This window comes from Rhinolophus ferrumequinum, chromosome 9 (assembly GCF_004115265.2).
Source record: "Rhinolophus ferrumequinum isolate MPI-CBG mRhiFer1 chromosome 9, mRhiFer1_v1.p, whole genome shotgun sequence".
Lineage (NCBI taxonomy): Eukaryota > Metazoa > Chordata > Mammalia > Chiroptera > Rhinolophidae > Rhinolophus > Rhinolophus ferrumequinum.
In genome coordinates, this window is record NC_046292.1 from 10,384,183 (window position 1) to 10,400,556 (window position 16,374).

Sequence of the window (16,374 nt, forward strand, 5' to 3'; positions counted from 1 at the left end):
GGAGGGGTAAGACAGGAAATGGGGTCTGCCCTCCCCCTGAAGGAGTAGCAGGGTCTACACCAGCATGGCAGGGCAGGAGCAAAGACTGCAAACCAGACTGGGGTGAGCCCGAGCTGTGTGATGTACGAATAGCTAAACCTGGGAGAGGAGATTAGCTCCCATCACATTACTCAAGGATGGGAACTGCTAGCTTAGAAATCTAGCACCCACAGATATTCACCCCAAAAGGACCTTATAGACCATCTAGTCCAGGGGAGCACCTCAGTCATGTGGGCAGCTCTGTCGGCAGACTCATGCCCAGACCTACCAACAGAACGTTGACAGTTTTCTTATAATTCTCTCTCGTATCAGTCTGTTCTTTTTGTTCACGGTACTTCACACTATATGTATATATTTCTTTGTGTAACGAGCCTCTGCTAGGCTGATGGCTTCACAAGCAAGGGACTAGGGGACTAGAAACACGAGTGGTCTGTTCCCATGTATCCCAGCACGGAACCCAGGGCTGTCACAGAAGTCACACAATAAGTGCTGTGAATGAGAGAGTGAGTGGCTAGGTCTGGGGGGGGTGCCACAGCTGATTCTGACGCCCACCCCTCATTAGGTCTGACCCCCGACTTCACAGGTGAGGAAAGAGCAGGGTTGACAATCTGCTCCAGGAAGAACTGTGCCAGAGTCAGGGAGCTGTGGAGGGCCTGGGCCTGGGACCCTCTCTCCAGCTGGGCTGGGTTCCCTGAGCTCCCGACACAGCTGCACGGAAAGACCTGGGAAGTAGAGAGCCGAAGGGCCCAAAGCCAAGACAACTGGCCCCAAATCATCTGAAGACTCACCACATCGGCGTTTTCCCTCAATCCCCTCTGAGTACCTGGAGAGAGAAAGAAAGAGGAAAAACATGAATGTCAGGGTCTAACAGGACAGGAGCAAGGGACTGTGTGAGGACAGCCCCCACAGAAACATAGGAGTGGGAACTTCAGACACTGCTGTTGGAAGACAAGGGGCACAGCCACCTTGGAGAACTGTTTCTAATAATTAAACACACACCTACACTCTGACCAGCAATTCCACTCCCAGGTGTACACCCAAAAGAAACGGGCACAAAAAGACTTGGCCACCAGTGTTCACTGAAGCCTTAACAATAATGCCCCAAACTAGAAACAACCCAAACATCCGTCAACAAGTCAATGGAGAAACAAACCGCGATACAGCCATACAGTGGAACACCACACAGCCTAAAAAGGAATGAGCAGTTACTGACTGATACATGCAACACCAAGTAACCTCAAAAACATTATGCCTAGTTAAAAAAAAAAAAAAGCCAGAAAAGTAATTATATATGGTGCAATTTCATTTATGTGAACTCCTAGAACAGAAGGGTGAAAGGGGAGCTCCAGGACAGTAGATGCTCCCACTCTGTGGAACCCATGGGACCCAACACACAGTAGGTCCTCAGGAAATATTTGCAGAATGAATAAGGGAGTAAAATTGTCATTTTTTCCTTCAATGTCAAACGTTTTCATTTCAATTAGCTAGAAGTCAACTAGCCACCAGCCTTAAAGGTCATGGGGTATTTTTTTTCTTTTTTAAGCAAAGAGAACGTGGTGGCTACCTCCATGTCATGTTGTTCCATGTCACTTATGTGCCAATGATGGTGACATTCATTGCTCAGAGCAGGCCTAAACCCCTTGTTGGAACTATTCTCTCATCAATGTAAAAGTCATGGCAGAAAAGCATTCACATCCCGTTTTAAAAAAAAGAAATGGTTTTCCGTAGCCTGAAGACTTCAATTAGTCCACAGGCTTAATTCTGAAACACTTGCTCATTTTCAAAATTTTACTGTACCCTAAAAAATATAACCATTATCCACTACTGAGGAATTTATTCATTTCCCAAATTAGCAATAATGATCCATACTATGAGAAAGTGACATCAAAACGACAGCATAAGAATTTTCTACTGCCTTCTCCCACGAAGAACACCGACTTTGACAATCACCCACAGACCAGCATGCCTTTGTAGAAGTCCAGGAATCTAGTGGAGAAGATCTAGGACACTGCTGATGCAAAATAAAATAAAATATCCAAATCAGATGCACTGAAGAAGCCAGTCAGCAAAGACTGGATGAGGTAAGCCTTCTTCAAATGCAAAGACAGCAACACAAGACTTCAAGGAACATGAAAAATCAAGAAACATGACTCCACCAAAGGAACACAATAGTTTTCCAGTAATCGACCCTAAAGAAATGGAAATACGAGCTCTGTCCAATAAAGAATTAAAAATCATTGTTTAAAGGAAGCTCAGTTAGCTACAACAGAAAGATAACTCAACAAAATTGGGAAAACAATACACAAACAACACGAGAATTTTAAAAGAGAGGTAGAAATCATAAACCAGAACCAAACAGAGAAATTCTGGAGCTATGGAATACAATGAATAAAACGAAAAACTGCAATAGAGAGCATCAATATCAGACTTGATTGCACAAAAGAAAGAATCTGTGAAGTAGAAGACAAGTCATTTGAAATTACCCATTCAGAAGAGAACACTTGCTTTTCAGAGGAGGGGCTGCCACAATTAAATCTCCTGAAGGGCTACCAGAATATTCCACCCATCCCCTATGAGTACTCAGAAAGACAACACCAAAATTAAATTCTGAATCTCAGCCTGCCCAGCTGTACCAATGGCCATTTCCCAGTGACCATTCGTTATGCCCACCCACCAATCACTCTCTTGGTACTCACGGACATCACTGAATCCTCCAGAACCAATGTCCTCCGGCCTGGGCACCTCTGGTCTGAGAACCTCTGGCTTGAGCTTGGCCGGCCAGAGCTCCTCTGGCCCCAGCACCACTGGAGTGAGTTTTTCTGGGATCGGCTTTGATGGATACTGCTTCGCCGCTGTCTGCTCCTCTGGTTTGAGAACAACTGGTCCAAGCGCCACAGGGAAGGGATCCAAGGGTCTGATGGCCTTCGGATCCCGCTTCGCTGCCTGGCTACTCGTTCTCAGCAATGAAGCCAGGCTGGTCTGGCCTGTGTCCTCTAAGCAGGAGATGAACAAAGGAAGGGCCTGCCTCCCTCGAGTCTCCAGATCTATGACCAGCTGCCTGGCCTGATCGGGCCGAGACCCAGAGCCTGCCTGCTGTTTGGAAAGAAAGACATGGAACTATTACTCACGCACTTTCCTGTGATGCTCACCTCATCCCTCCACTCCCTTATAGCATAAATCTAAACAATCAGGCACGTGGGCAAAAATTGAGACTGCCTTTGCGCATCTATTCAGTATTTTGGAGGCGTCTACTATGTGCCCAGCGCTGTGCTAAGTGCTGACAATACAGCAGCAAACAGTCTCAGTTCTCAAGCGGCAAACGACAGGTGGGGAATGAAACAGACACATCAATAATGACACAAGGAGAGATGTGCCACGGGGAAAGCACATGGGACTAGGAAGGTACATGGGCACCTGAAAAGCCCTGGGGGTCAGAGGGTTCCAAGAGGGGATCTTAGCTGAGGCCCCAGGGAACATTAGGAAATGAATTCCAAGAAATGAGAACTGTAAGTGGGGGTGGGGAACAGGAGTGAGGGAGGAGGCATTTGTGTGGTCCTGCCAAGAAAGCTGTGAGAAGCCACTAAAAGGGGGCTCTAAGGGGGTGACAGAGTCAGATCTGCCTTTTAGGAGTTATCCTGGGGGGCAGGGTAGACTATTAAAGGGAGTAAAGCCACAGCCAGGTCAGGTGGCAGCAAAAATGGTGTAGGTGGAATATAGAGAAGTGAGAGGACGGACCAGAAACAAGGAGGGAGAATCTACAGGACGTGGCCGTTGATTGGGTAGCCTGTGAAGAAGGAGAAATGGTCATGGTCAAGATTGACAGGTGTGGGGATGGTGGGGCCCGTCACTGAGACAGAGAGCAGGGTGGAAGCAGGAAGAAGATGCTGGTTAACTGCTGGCTGTCCTTTGAGATCCAGCACTGGGCCAAGTTCCTCAGGAAGCACAGGAATAAGACACCACCCTGTCCTCAAATATCCTACAGCAGCACTGTCCAAGGGAACGTTTCAAGATGAGGGAAATGCCCTTTATCTGTGCAGTCCAAGAGGGCTGTCCAATCGGCCACGTGCGGCTACTGAGCACTTGGGTCCTATGACTGGGGAACTGAATGTTTTATTTTGTTTAATCTTAATTACTTCAGGTTTACATCGAAATAGCCACATGTGGCTAATGGCTACTATGTTGAACAGCACAGACCTGTATATAGTGTCACTGAGAAGATAATTCTCACTAGAAAAACAGTTAGGTACATGTCTACTTCTCTACAAATAGATTGTGGTGTTTTGATTTCTCTCAACAGTTACTAAACCCTCACAACAAGGCGGACACTTGTTACATGCATCGTTTTATTTCGTTCCCCTCAACAACCTTCAATTACAATGATCCCCACTTTCAGGAAGAGGGAAACTGAGTCACAGAAAAGTGTTGCAACGTGTTAATATATAACAAAGCCAGGATGAGGGCCCGGATCCACGTGGTTCCAAAGTCTGTGTGTTTATCAGCCAAACCAGTGTGGTGAAAGGGCGGCCTGTTGTTCGCCCAGCGTTCTTTAAATATTCTGAATTGTTACTGACATTTAAAGTCAGAGACTTGGACTTCAAAATCATGATTTCCAGCTTCTCTTTAAAGACATGGAAAATCTGGCAACACCAGCCCAGCATTCTGGCATGACTGTTACCAGTGCAGAGGTCCTTGCCCCTCTTGGAAGAGAAATCAAGAGTGGGCGTAACAGTTTTGCAGACAAAAAGGTTTATTAAAGCAAAAGCTTGCCGCATTGCGGGAGCACACCTCGAAAGAGAATGGGTGTGGCTCACCCAGGTTTATAGGCGCAGTGGCTTTATGGGCTCTTGGGGTTGGGGGCCATTCCTTCCTCTTTCCCTTCTCCCTCCCCAAAGTATATTGAGGCTGGTACAACCCTGCTGCCAGGCCAGAGCAATGGGACTCCGATGTCTCAGTAGCATCTTAAATCTCCACCAGAGGGGAACGTTTTTTACCATGATAATGAGGGGAAGTTAACAACTATAGGACAGCTCTTTTAATCAATGTGCTTGTGGTTAGCAACTTGCCCTGGACCACTTCTCTCTCCTGCAATGATGGTATTATTTCTTACAGGCCTGGGGACGTGGTTCAAGATTGTTCTCCCCAGCTGCAGGCTTGGCTAGGGCTACTGTGACCACCTACCTGACTACCGGCCACATAACAGAGACAGAGAGCAGGGCAGGAGCAGGAAGAAAGAAGAAGCTGGAAGTGGAGCGGGAGGGCAAGGCAGAGACTGCCTGCTGTAGTGCCCACACATTGGGCATGGGAACGGGTGACCACTGTGGACGTATCTGAAGGCAACGATATGGTCTCAAACCATGTCCACCACTCAGCATAGGCCACACAGCAGGGGCTCAAAAGGCTTCTTTTAATATTAGTCATTGCTACTTTTCCACACGACACTTGTCCTGTTAAAGACTTCCTCACTGGGTCAGGCCAAGCTCCTGGGTGATGCAGAAACCGGACACCCAGCCTGTAAGCAGCCCACAGGACACTGGCCAGGGGCCTCCAGGAAGCCACACACACCCACTGCACCCCATGGTAGGAAATCCCCCAGGAACCTGCCTCACCTCACAGGCCTGTGGTTAAGGGTCAAATAAGACAAAGATATGAAAGTGCTTTTAAAGAGAACCTCCAAGGTTTGACTTTATTCCCTCCATTACCTGCACTGAACCGTTCATCTCCAAAACCCCTTCCAAAACATAAACTTAACATATGAGGCGCTGGCCAAGGAGGACAGGGCAGCCAACCATCATATGTTGTGCCCTTACTCTGTGCCTGACACTCCACTGTTTCACATCCGTTATCACATTGAGCCCTCAGGACAATACTACTGGTGTCCCCGTTTCACGGCCCAGGAAACTGGCTCAGAGTACAAGTGCCTTGGGCAAGGACAGGGTGCCAGGCAGTCTGACGCCCTGGATCTCGGTGCTAGAGGAGGAAAAAACACACATGCCTCCTTGCTGGCAAAAGCACGACGCCGCAGCAGCTAACTGCACGCTGGCGGTGCAGGACGCGGAATGGCTTTAGCCAGCCCTCAGGTAGGCGACTGGGATTGTCTGCGTCGGCTGGGCAATTTAGTGGGCTCGCCGCCGCGAGGGAAATCGGGGTTCCCACACAGTCGTGCCCCAAAAGGGGTGGGTACTGGGTGGTACAGAAAGGAGAGGAAGTCGTGGGAGCTCCGCCATTAAGTTACGTTGTCCCCATCTGTAACAGAAGTATGCGCGCGATGCGGGAAGCCGGGGGCGCCGGCTGGATGGGGGCGCACCTGGATGTCCTCGATCATACCGGGCGTGAAGAGCTCGCGGCTCAGCAGAACGTCCCAGAGAGGGGCCACCTGCAGCTCGCTGACCAGCCGCACCCGGCACCGCCGCAGGAGCTGCCGGTCAGCGTCGTCCATGGCGAGCAGACGGCGGGGACACCGGCCGCCTCCGTCCGCTTCCGGGCCACGGCTACCGCGCCCAGCCTGCTCCCCAGGACCCGCCCGGGGTCCAGCCACCGCGTTGCGCTCCACCCGCGAATCTTCCTCACCCCCAGGGTCCAACGCCCGGGCCAGGCCACTTCCGGCCCACTTGGCTCCGCCTCTGAGCCCTGCCCAGCCCCCAGAACCCACCCCCGCGGCACCGCCCCCAGTACCCACCCACTCGTCAACGCCCCGCCCCACGTCAACGCCCCGCCCCAGATACTCCGTCGCGTCACTGACGCATGCCCCTCGCCAAAATTCAAGACCACTCGCTTTTACCAAGACTCGGACTGAGTCACTCTACTGATAAGAGAGACAGCCCCGCCTCGAGCCACAGTCTGTCCCCGCCCCCATTCAACCCCCTTCCGGGTATGGCTCCCCTCTAGCCACCCCTGCTCCCAATAAAACCTTCCACCCGGGTGTCCGGATCTTATCGTTTACTGTTCCAAATTCGTGTGTCTCATCCAACCAGCCCACCCTTCATGGTTTTCCATTTCCCTCTTCCCTCCCTCCCACCCTTGCACCTCCCAAACAAAGACAGAAAACGGGCAGAAATCTCGTCCTCTGAACTCCCAGTTTGTACGGCTCATTTGAGAAGTAATTGATCCTGTTTGTTGAGCATTTGCTAGGTCTCAGCCATTATGCTAGCCACTTTACATTGCATTATCTCATTATCCCTACAATCCTACCAGGGAAGGATTTTCCCCCATTTTATATATGTGGATGCTGGGGCTCAAGGAAGGACAGTCACCGTTCAAGAGCACGGAGGTAGTAAGTGGCAGAGGGGGACAAGACGTAAACTCGAATCTAACTCAAAGTCCACACTCAACCGGGAGTCCACCTTAAATGTATTCTCTTGAATAGCAAAACTTCAGCCCCATTCATTCATTTATTCCACAAATATTTACTACGTTCTTGCCTGTGCCGACGTCTGTGCAGGCCTCGAGAATACAGAGGTATTCTCTGCAGACACAGCCCTGCCATAGGAGCTTACATTCCAGTAGGAGGAGACAGACGATAAAAGATATAGTATGTTAGTGATAAATACAAAGGAGATCTAAATAAATACATACATACATACATATATACAAGGCAGGGCGATATGAAATGTAGCTCTTTATATCCCTAAAGAATCTATCTCTGGCTCAATGAAAGTTTACCTCAGACACCTGTGCCCTCTCCCCTTTGCCCCCACCACACACATCCCTTTCCCTTGCTAAGGGCAGGGATTGGCACATTCTAGGGTGGAGCTCGCTTTTTGGTAAACGGGTTTAGAAGTCCTGGATTCTAGGCCTTGGGCAAGTCCCTGCCCTCTCTGGGCCTCAGTCTCCCCATCAGCATATGGAGGAGTTGGACTAGAAAGGCTCCCTAAGGTCCCTTCCAACTCTGACGCTCTAGAATTCTATGAATAGGCTTAAAGAGAACGGAGACCCACGATTGCTTCCCCACCCTAACAACCGTTGCTAGACGAGGGCCATCTCCTGGTAGGACTGGAAACTCCTCCCTGGATCGGGGAGGTCTTTTTCGCATCCCATCATGCATCGCGACTTAGCCTCGCTAGGAGGCACGTTTTGACCTCTTTGGTCACGACCATGCCTTTTGGGCCCGCCAACGAGCGCGCCTCGTTCCTATGGCAACCGCGCCAGGTCCACGCGCAGACGGTGAGTAACAAGGGTCAAAATAGATTCGCAAGTAGAGGCCCTCAGCCGGTTCAGTGCGCGTCTTTGATGAGCGGGGCCTTTAAGTATCACGTGACTCCCTTCAATCTTTTCCCCTCCCCAGGCTCCGAAGAGCGCTGGTGTGGACCAGAGGCTACCTGCCGGCGGACTAACTGGATGTCGGAAGCTGCCGCCGTTTAGGCTGGTGCCCTTTCCCGGTAACTCCTTCCCGGCGTGACGCGCGGAGCCGCGAACGCGGCGGGACCGGGCAGGCTCAGGAATCTCCCTTCAGTTCCTCCTCGTTCCCGGTCCCTGCTGGGCCTGGGAGGAAAGGGGAACCGACTGGGCCCGGCCAAGGGCTCTCGGAGGAGGCGGCCGTCTCCTGGAGGGTTGCGACCTCCGGCGGGTGTTCGAGGCGGGGCTCAGACCCAGAGTGTGTCTCCGGCAGCGGCTGCTTAGTTTAGGGAATATTGCCTGAGGTTGGTAGCCTACCTGTTGGGCAGGTTGTTTTCTGCCCTGGGGCCGGCGTCGTCAGGCGGTCAGCAAAAGAACTTCACAGCCCCCACCCCGCACTTGGGCCCTCTAACGAACTGGAAGCGACTGTCACAGTTGAATAAGGCAGTGGTTGCACAGCACGGCAGAAAAAAACTACCAAGTACCCTTTACTGACCGTTGACCCTATGCTCAGTAAATCCTTTACATACATTTAACCCCCGTGTTGATCCTTTCAAGATGGTATTATTCACCCCCGTTTTTTGAATAAGGACACTGAAGCTTAACAAGTTTAACTAACTTGCCCAAGGTCATAAAGTGGTGGAGGATGGATCCCAATCTTCGTCTGATTCCAGAGCCCAAGTGCTTACCCGGTAGCGACATCACCTTCGGATTTTTAGCGCGCTGGACCTTTTTGTAGGCTAGAATAGGTTATAGGTCACCTTTCCAAAGAAACTGGTTTGTTTTGGGATTTTATTCAGCATGCATGCAATCCTAAACATTGGTCATCAGGTTAGTCAATTTTGTGAGGACTCCCAGTCAGTATTTAGACTCCCACCTGTTAAAATCCACCGCTGTTAACAGCTTTTGCCCACCCTCTTAAGTAAGGTATCAACAATAGACACTCGAACCTTGAAACTTGACTGATTTATGAGAAGTCAAGATACATTTGGGCCTTGATAAAACTTTGTATAACATCACAAAGAGCATAATCCTGGAGTGTGTCAGGGCAATCATACAGCACTACCTTGTTCTTAAAGCAGCCAGGATTCTTTCCAAAACCCGCAATGAATGCATGCAGTCACTACACTCACCAAAGATGGAGCTTTAATATTTGAAGACCGTGTCTGTCTGGTGTACAGTCTTTGCCATTAATTCCCCTTCATGTGGAAAACTAAATTTTTTCTCACCACTTTTTCTCAAATAGTGAAAAAAAAGTTGAGCATTTCCTGAGGCCTCCATTTATAATGACCATATTGCTAATGATCACCTTCTCATTGTCTTGTTCAAATGGACTAGGTAAGAAAGAATAGAATTGGGGCATATTAAATCATAATTGCATAGTTTTTAAAGAGCATTTCACTTTCGTATTTGTACTTATTTAACACCCAAGAATGTCACAACTATCTATCTCATTTTGTGGTTTTGCACATGGTAAATCTTAGGATTGCATGAATGTATTTAGCATATATTCAGTGAAGTATTCTTAAGTCTCATATTTTAAGTTTAAACTATCACCAGAATAAGGAAGTAGTGGATTGAGATGTAGTCACCTTGATTTTCCTATGTATTTTTTCCCACATTCGCTTATTATTTCATCTCGTTCATTTTCAGTCATTTCTAAAGTGTTTCTAATCCAAGGATCCTGGAGAGTTGCCATTAATTCTTATTGCTCATCTTTTCATCTATAATAGTTCCTATTTGTGATATAAATAGTAGCGAGATTATTGCTTTTTTTTAAATATGGTCTAACAGCTTGACACTTTTCCTGCAAAATATCTTTTGTTTGTTTTGTTTTTCATCTCTGTATCTTATACCTTTACCTGGAAAAGCAAGACTTTCCAGGTTTCTACCACTGAAACTTGTTGCCTCTTCAATCATTTCAGCTCTGGAAAGGAAGAGAAATGGAAGTGAAAAAGTTGAGCATTTCCTGGCAGTTCTTGATAGTTCTGGTTCTGATCCTGCAAATTCTGTCTGCGTTGGATTTTGACCCATACAGAGTCCTAGGGGTCAGCCGAACAGCCAGTCAGGCTGATATTAAAAAGGCTTATAAGAAGCTCGCCCGGGAATGGTAGGTGAAACAAAGAAATAGTTTAATATAAACTAAGCAGTTTTAGCAGGGGAATGAAGCCTAAATTGTGATTAGCTTTTATTTGTCTCTGTTTCTGTGTTCAATAAATATATAATGTATCTGTCTAAAATATTTTATTTGGGAGAACTAATGTTCGTGTTATTCTATAATTTTTAGTAATGCAACCCAAAGCCTGTGTTACTGTGAAACCCCTTTAATTGCCCTACATACTGTTAGCATATTTAATGTTAAAGTAAAGTAGGAGGGGAACTTTAATTTTTAAAATATGTCTGTAATCAACAAGGGATAAGCTACCCTTCCCATGATGTTATTCATAAAGTAACTCTTTATGAGTGTCATTGCTAATGGGAACACTATCCAATCCTGTTTTCTAGATTATTAACTTTTTAAGCTTTCACAAAAATTTTACATTAAGAGCTTTTTGCCCTCGATTTAAAGGGACTCTTCAGGAATTGAGTACATTACTTTTAAAAATAATAGCAAAATCATAATTTTACCTAGAGATATGGAATATGCTAGAGAATATATTAATACAAGTGTTTGTGAATTAGCAGGATAGCAATAAATTTAAAACTTATTTTGGACAGACATGATCAATTTCTTCCACTAATGCTGTGGACTTACCACAGAAGTAGAAGTGTCGGACTGTATAGCTGGAGGGGAGCAGCAGGAGGAGGAAAGGAGGGAAAGGACACAGGCGACTACACGCTGGGTAAACCAAGCATCAGTAATGAAAGGCTTGGGATGGGAACCATCATTGATGGCCTACTGCATGCGAGGCTCCAGGTCCTATGTTTTCTATCTCATTTAACTCTCATAATTAGTCTATGAGGGAGGGTACTGCTGTCCCTGTTTTGTGAGGGACGAAATCTATGCTCAGAGTTAAGTCTCTATTACCTTTGGGTTCCATAGTTTGACCCTGTGGACCAACAGGTTGTTTATTGCTTTTTTGCTTTTTGATCACTTACCCATTTGGGCAGAAGTAAGAGTGAGTGGGTTAGCATGTGGGTGGGTAGGAAGTTATGCAGGAACAAAACTGCCACTTGTAGATGACATTGTAAGCTGCGCATGACGGCCTGACGCCATTCTTCAATGAAAGGTGTATCTTAGTTTTAAACTGGTTGCAATAAAGGTAAAAGATAGTTTTAAAATATAATGTTTTGAATAGACAGATATTTTAGACCATATTCATATCAGTGAGGAATCCAGAAGTGGATACCAAAAACACAATCTCTCGTTATGCGTGGCCTCTTTCCAGGGACTCTTTACAGCAAAGTTGCTTTTGACATCATTTCAGACTCTTGCCCATAATGTTTAAAGCAAAATGTATAAATCTGCAATGAATTCATAAGGTAGCAACGTTCTTTTAGGCAGTATGTGGCCTTTGACAACGTTTTAAACACAGAAATGATAGCTTGGGACCTATTTAAAATGTATAGCTTTGACCGCTGTCTTCCAGAGCTGAAAAGCGTGTTATGATATTAATTAAATGAGTCATATGCTTCTCTTCCTTAATTAGATTCTCTCTAGGAGTAATTCATCACCATAGAAATATATAGAGTATCATCCAGTGAAAGTCTAAAATTTTACTTTACGTTTGTATTTTTACTATGTTATTTTCTGCTGCGTTGGCATTGGCAGTGTTTTATTGCTGAAATTGTTTCATTTTGTAATGGTTTCATATGCAATGAACATAGTAGTGTTTCTTCCCAGTTTGACTTTTCAGAATAATTGTTCAATTGGATCTGTAGCCTTTCTCTATTGTGTTTTACTACTTAATAGTGTTGCTTATACTTCTCAAGAGCTTTCCCCTCCCTTGCTTGGTAAAACCATTTAAAATTACTTTTTCTCTCAAGAAAACTGTTTCTCTCCCAATAAGTCTTATCATAAGTACTTTTCTTTTGTCGTCTGCATTGGCAAAATAACTCCTTCTACCAAAGAAAAAGGCATAATAAAATTTGATTTGAAGCACATGGTCAGTAACCTGAACAATAATTGTCTAATACTTTACTATGTTATTTTTTAATGGTTATTATCATTATTTTTTGTATTTTTCATTTATTTTTCAATTACAGTTGACATGCAAACTATATTACTTTTTCTACCTTCGTTTTTATTCCCTTAAGGTAGCTAGACTGCCAGTAGATACCAAATACAATATTTTCTTCACTTTGAAATGTAAAGGATGTGTATTATATTGCAGTTTGTGAAACGTTTCCTATTCACTGAAAATAGCATTGGACGGTACTTTCCTAGAGCTGAATTTATCCTTTTCTAAAGTGTTTTCAACTTTGTGGTGTCTCCCTGCGATTAGGAGAATATTCCTTATAAGCTGAAACTGTCCTGTGGTTTCCTCCCAATTCTTGGGCCTTGGTTTCCTCTGTTCCAAGATCTGGGGTTTTAACCCAGCTGCCCTCAAAACTCTCTTCTCTGGTTCAGTCTCTTTACAAGTCCCTTCCTTCCCTTCTCCCCCTACAGAGTTCTGTGTGTTAAATCTTCATTTGTATGATCGCATAATTTTAGCTTCTCAGCCTTTAGCCTAAGTTTGAATATTTAAAGCACTTTTTTTTTGTCATCCAGAAACATGCTTGAAACTGCCATCTTGTTTCATTAAGTTGTCCTATTTTCACTATACCTAGCTGATATTTTTCCCACTAATATTCATAACAAGGATTAAAAAGTTGAGGACGGAGTGATGTCCAAATTCAACAGCCAACTGTTTGAAGTTTCTTTATTTTTAGAGAAATCAGAATATGTGGTAAAATTCTTTCAGAAGTGATCCTGTTGGAATAAGTTGGTCAAGTTGTAAATTTTTCTTATTCCAATGTACTTGATGCTTTTCAGGAGTCATTTGCTTCCCAGTAGATTGCTTCTCTTTCCAGAACCTTTGCTTGAGGAAATTTATTAGAAGTTAGCAGAAGTGATTACTTAAAGAATAAGCTCTGTAACAGAGTCTCTTAATAAAATGAACATTGAAAAATCAATTCAGCCCCTGCTTTCCAGGACTTTAACATCCTCAAAGCTAAAATTGATGATAAGCAGATTACAGAATAATATATGACTGCAAAATGGATAATTGCCAGTTGCTCATAATAGCAAATATTAATTCTAATATTAGTTGAAATCACTTTACATAAACTGTAGACTTTGCTCACATCTTATCCATTTATAGGTAAAAGTCAATCATACGTAGGTAGAATGGGATAACCACAGTAGTAATGAAAACTAAAATGTTCTAGTTTGAACATCAGCAGCAAGATGTTATGTTTTTACTAAACAAATTCATGTTGCAGCTAAAGCTATTTCCTATGTTTGCCTGAGTTGTCAGAAGAAATACCTTCATTGATATCATTCTAACGTTGGGCTGAAGTGCTGCCATCCTGGGAAAAGCAGTTGGTTCTTATGGATAAGTGACTTCAGCCTTGAACCAGCTTAAGCCATATTTAGGAGCAGTGTAAAGGCTTATACATTCCCAGCGTTCCTCAGTGAAATGCTACAGTACTGTCTCGTGTTGTACTTTGAAAACGTGCCCAGCTCAAGTGCTTTTGGAAGAACTTGTGCTTTTTGTGTGTGTGTGTATTTTTTATTTTATTCTATTTTTTTAGTTGTGTTTTTCCAGGACCCATCAGCTCCAAGTCAAGTAGTTGTTTCAATCTAGTTGTGAAGAGCGCAGCTCACAGTGGCCCATGTGGGGATCGAACGGCAACTTTGTTGTTAAGAATACTGCACTCTAACCAACTGCGCTAACTGGCCCCCCCCAGAACTTGCCCATTTTAAAGTTGCATTTAATATCCTCCTGTGAAGCAACTGATTGCTTCTACCATTTATTTTTAAGACACTGTCCTAACAGGATAGCCTTCCTGTTGCCTCTGATGTAGTGAACTGTGTGTATAACGATGTTAATTGACCATGTGTGGAATATTAAACCCATTCTCACTGCCTGCCCATTTGTGTTTCAGGCATCCTGACAAAAACAAAGATCCCGGAGCAGAAGACAAGTTCATTCAAATTAGCAAGGCCTACGAGGTATCGTGTCAAACTTTGTGATGCATCCATTACCTCTTATAAAATATGCCTTAGGTAATGAGTTTTATAAAGTCCTCTCATATGGGACATGCTCCCTGTACCGTTGACCCAGTTTCTAGCCGATGGTCGAGAGACCGTATTTGGCCACATCTAGTAAGTTGAAACTAGTGCCTGAACACTTCAGCTCTTGAGGAAAAAAATGGCCTATTTTAAAGGTTTTAATTGGAATTGTAGAATTACCCTGAATGTATGTTTCTATTTCTTTTCCTTTTTAGAAACTTGTGTTACATGCTCACTTTGGCAGCACATATCTAGAAACTTAAAAAACTACAGACCAATTTGCCTGTATTTATTAAAGTGACACAAGGTTACAAATACATTTGAACACAAGATTTTCAACTATTTTCCAACATGTCAGCTAAAGTAGGTTGATCTTAAAGACTCATAAAAGATAAGTCCGTGGCATCCTGATTTATGTAGGGTAATGTGCTTCAACAGACAGTGCTTAGCGTCTAGAACGACAGACACATCATCCTAAAACAGGTTCTCAAGTTTTAGACTTCAAAGTTGTTTCTAAGTTAAAACAAAGCTACGTGCAAGACACTGAACTCAATTTTGCGGTTCCTTTTTGATGTTCACAGATTTTCACATTCTGGTTTGAATTATTCCAACTTAAAGGGTGTGACCTAGTCAGTTTTCTTGTGGTTGAACCCTAGTGATGAACATTATGTTAAGTTTTATTCGTTTTACTGATGTGTTTAGTATTATGACAGCTCAAAATCTTTAAATCCAAGATGAACGTGAGTATCTCAACGACTGAAGTAATTTGGTCTTGAAATACTCAATGTTTCTATGGGAAGAAGAGTTTCCTGGTGTGTTGAGTGACTGCATTTAGAATATCTAATCATGTCAGATCTTTACATTTATTTTCTTCTTATGTCTTCCAATCTGCGTACAGGAAAGTTCTTTGAGTAAATCTTTATTCGTTCTTTAATTTCTTATTTTTTTTCTTTCCCTATAGATTCTTTCCAATGAAGAAAAGAGATCAAATTATGATCACTATGGAGATGCTGGAGAGAACCAGGGCTACCAGAAGCAGCAACAGCAGCGAGAGTATCGCTTCCGCCATTTCCATGAAAATTTTTATTTTGATGAATCTTTTTTTCACTTCCCTTTTAATTCTGAGAGGCGGGACTCCATGGATGAAAAGTATTTATTGCACTTTTCACATTATGTGAACGAAGTGGTTCCAGATAGCTTCAAGAAACCCTACCTCATTAAGATCACCTCAGATTGGTGCTTTAGCTGTATCCATATCGAGCCTGTTTGGAAAGAAGTAGTTCAAGAACTGGAAGAATTGGGTAAGATAATTTTATTCATTGCAAGATGTTTATATAAGAGAAGGTAACTTTTAAGTCTTGAATTTTATGGGGTATTGGGGAGAAGGAACAGTGCGATTTCTCTTCACAAGCTCATGGTGACTGCTGTTTTCCAAGGGTACATTTTGACAGAGGGGAAATGTATCAGCCACTTTCATTTTGCATTACTAATTTGAAGCTTTTTCTGTTTAGCCTCCTAACACCTATTTGGGAGCCTACTACGTAGGGGAAGCTTAAATTTATTGGTGAACAAAGCAGCCCTCAAGCATCAATTTTAAGGCTGGGAGGATTTGCAGATTATTCTTTTTTTTTAATTTATTGGGGTGACAATTGTTAGTAAAATTACATAGATTTCAGGTGTACAATTCTGTTTTACATCATCTATAAATCCCATTGTGTGTTCACCACCCAGAGTCAGTTCTCCTACCATCTCCATATATTTGATCCCCCTTACCCTCATCTCCCCCT

The 16,374-nt window shown here is 44.2% G+C and overlaps 2 protein-coding genes across 5 annotated transcripts in view; one reads left to right on the plus strand and one right to left on the minus strand.

Moving 5' to 3' along the window:
• CASP9 (caspase 9) overlaps positions 1-6,689 on the minus strand; it is an 18,337-nt gene extending 11,648 nt beyond the window's left edge. Inside the window, exons 1-3 of one of the 2 annotated variants that reach the window (XM_033114922.1) lie at positions 6,344-6,689; positions 2,736-3,129; positions 828-862 (exon numbers count right to left, since the gene is read on the minus strand). In XM_033114922.1, coding sequence (XP_032970813.1) covers positions 828-862; positions 2,736-3,129; positions 6,344-6,475 — 561 coding nt within the window. In that variant the 5' untranslated portion in view covers positions 6,476-6,689. Of the gene's footprint in view, positions 1-827; positions 863-2,735; positions 3,133-6,343 lie in introns of both variants that reach the window. The other variant, XM_033114920.1, reaches the window with a different exon arrangement.
• Positions 6,690-8,093: 1,404 nt separating this feature from the next.
• Positions 8,094-16,374, plus strand: part of DNAJC16 (DnaJ heat shock protein family (Hsp40) member C16) — a 33,087-nt gene continuing 24,806 nt past the window's right edge. The window contains exons 1-5 of one of the 3 annotated variants that reach the window (XM_033114548.1): positions 8,094-8,199; positions 8,321-8,414; positions 10,296-10,480; positions 14,461-14,527; positions 15,549-15,888. In XM_033114548.1, the coding sequence (XP_032970439.1) occupies positions 10,314-10,480; positions 14,461-14,527; positions 15,549-15,888 (574 nt within the window). In that variant the 5' untranslated portion in view covers positions 8,094-8,199; positions 8,321-8,414; positions 10,296-10,313. Of the gene's footprint in view, positions 8,200-8,320; positions 8,415-8,456; positions 8,676-10,295; positions 10,481-14,460; positions 14,528-15,548; positions 15,889-16,374 lie in introns of those variants that run through there. The other 2 variants (XM_033114550.1, XM_033114549.1) reach the window with 2 other exon arrangements.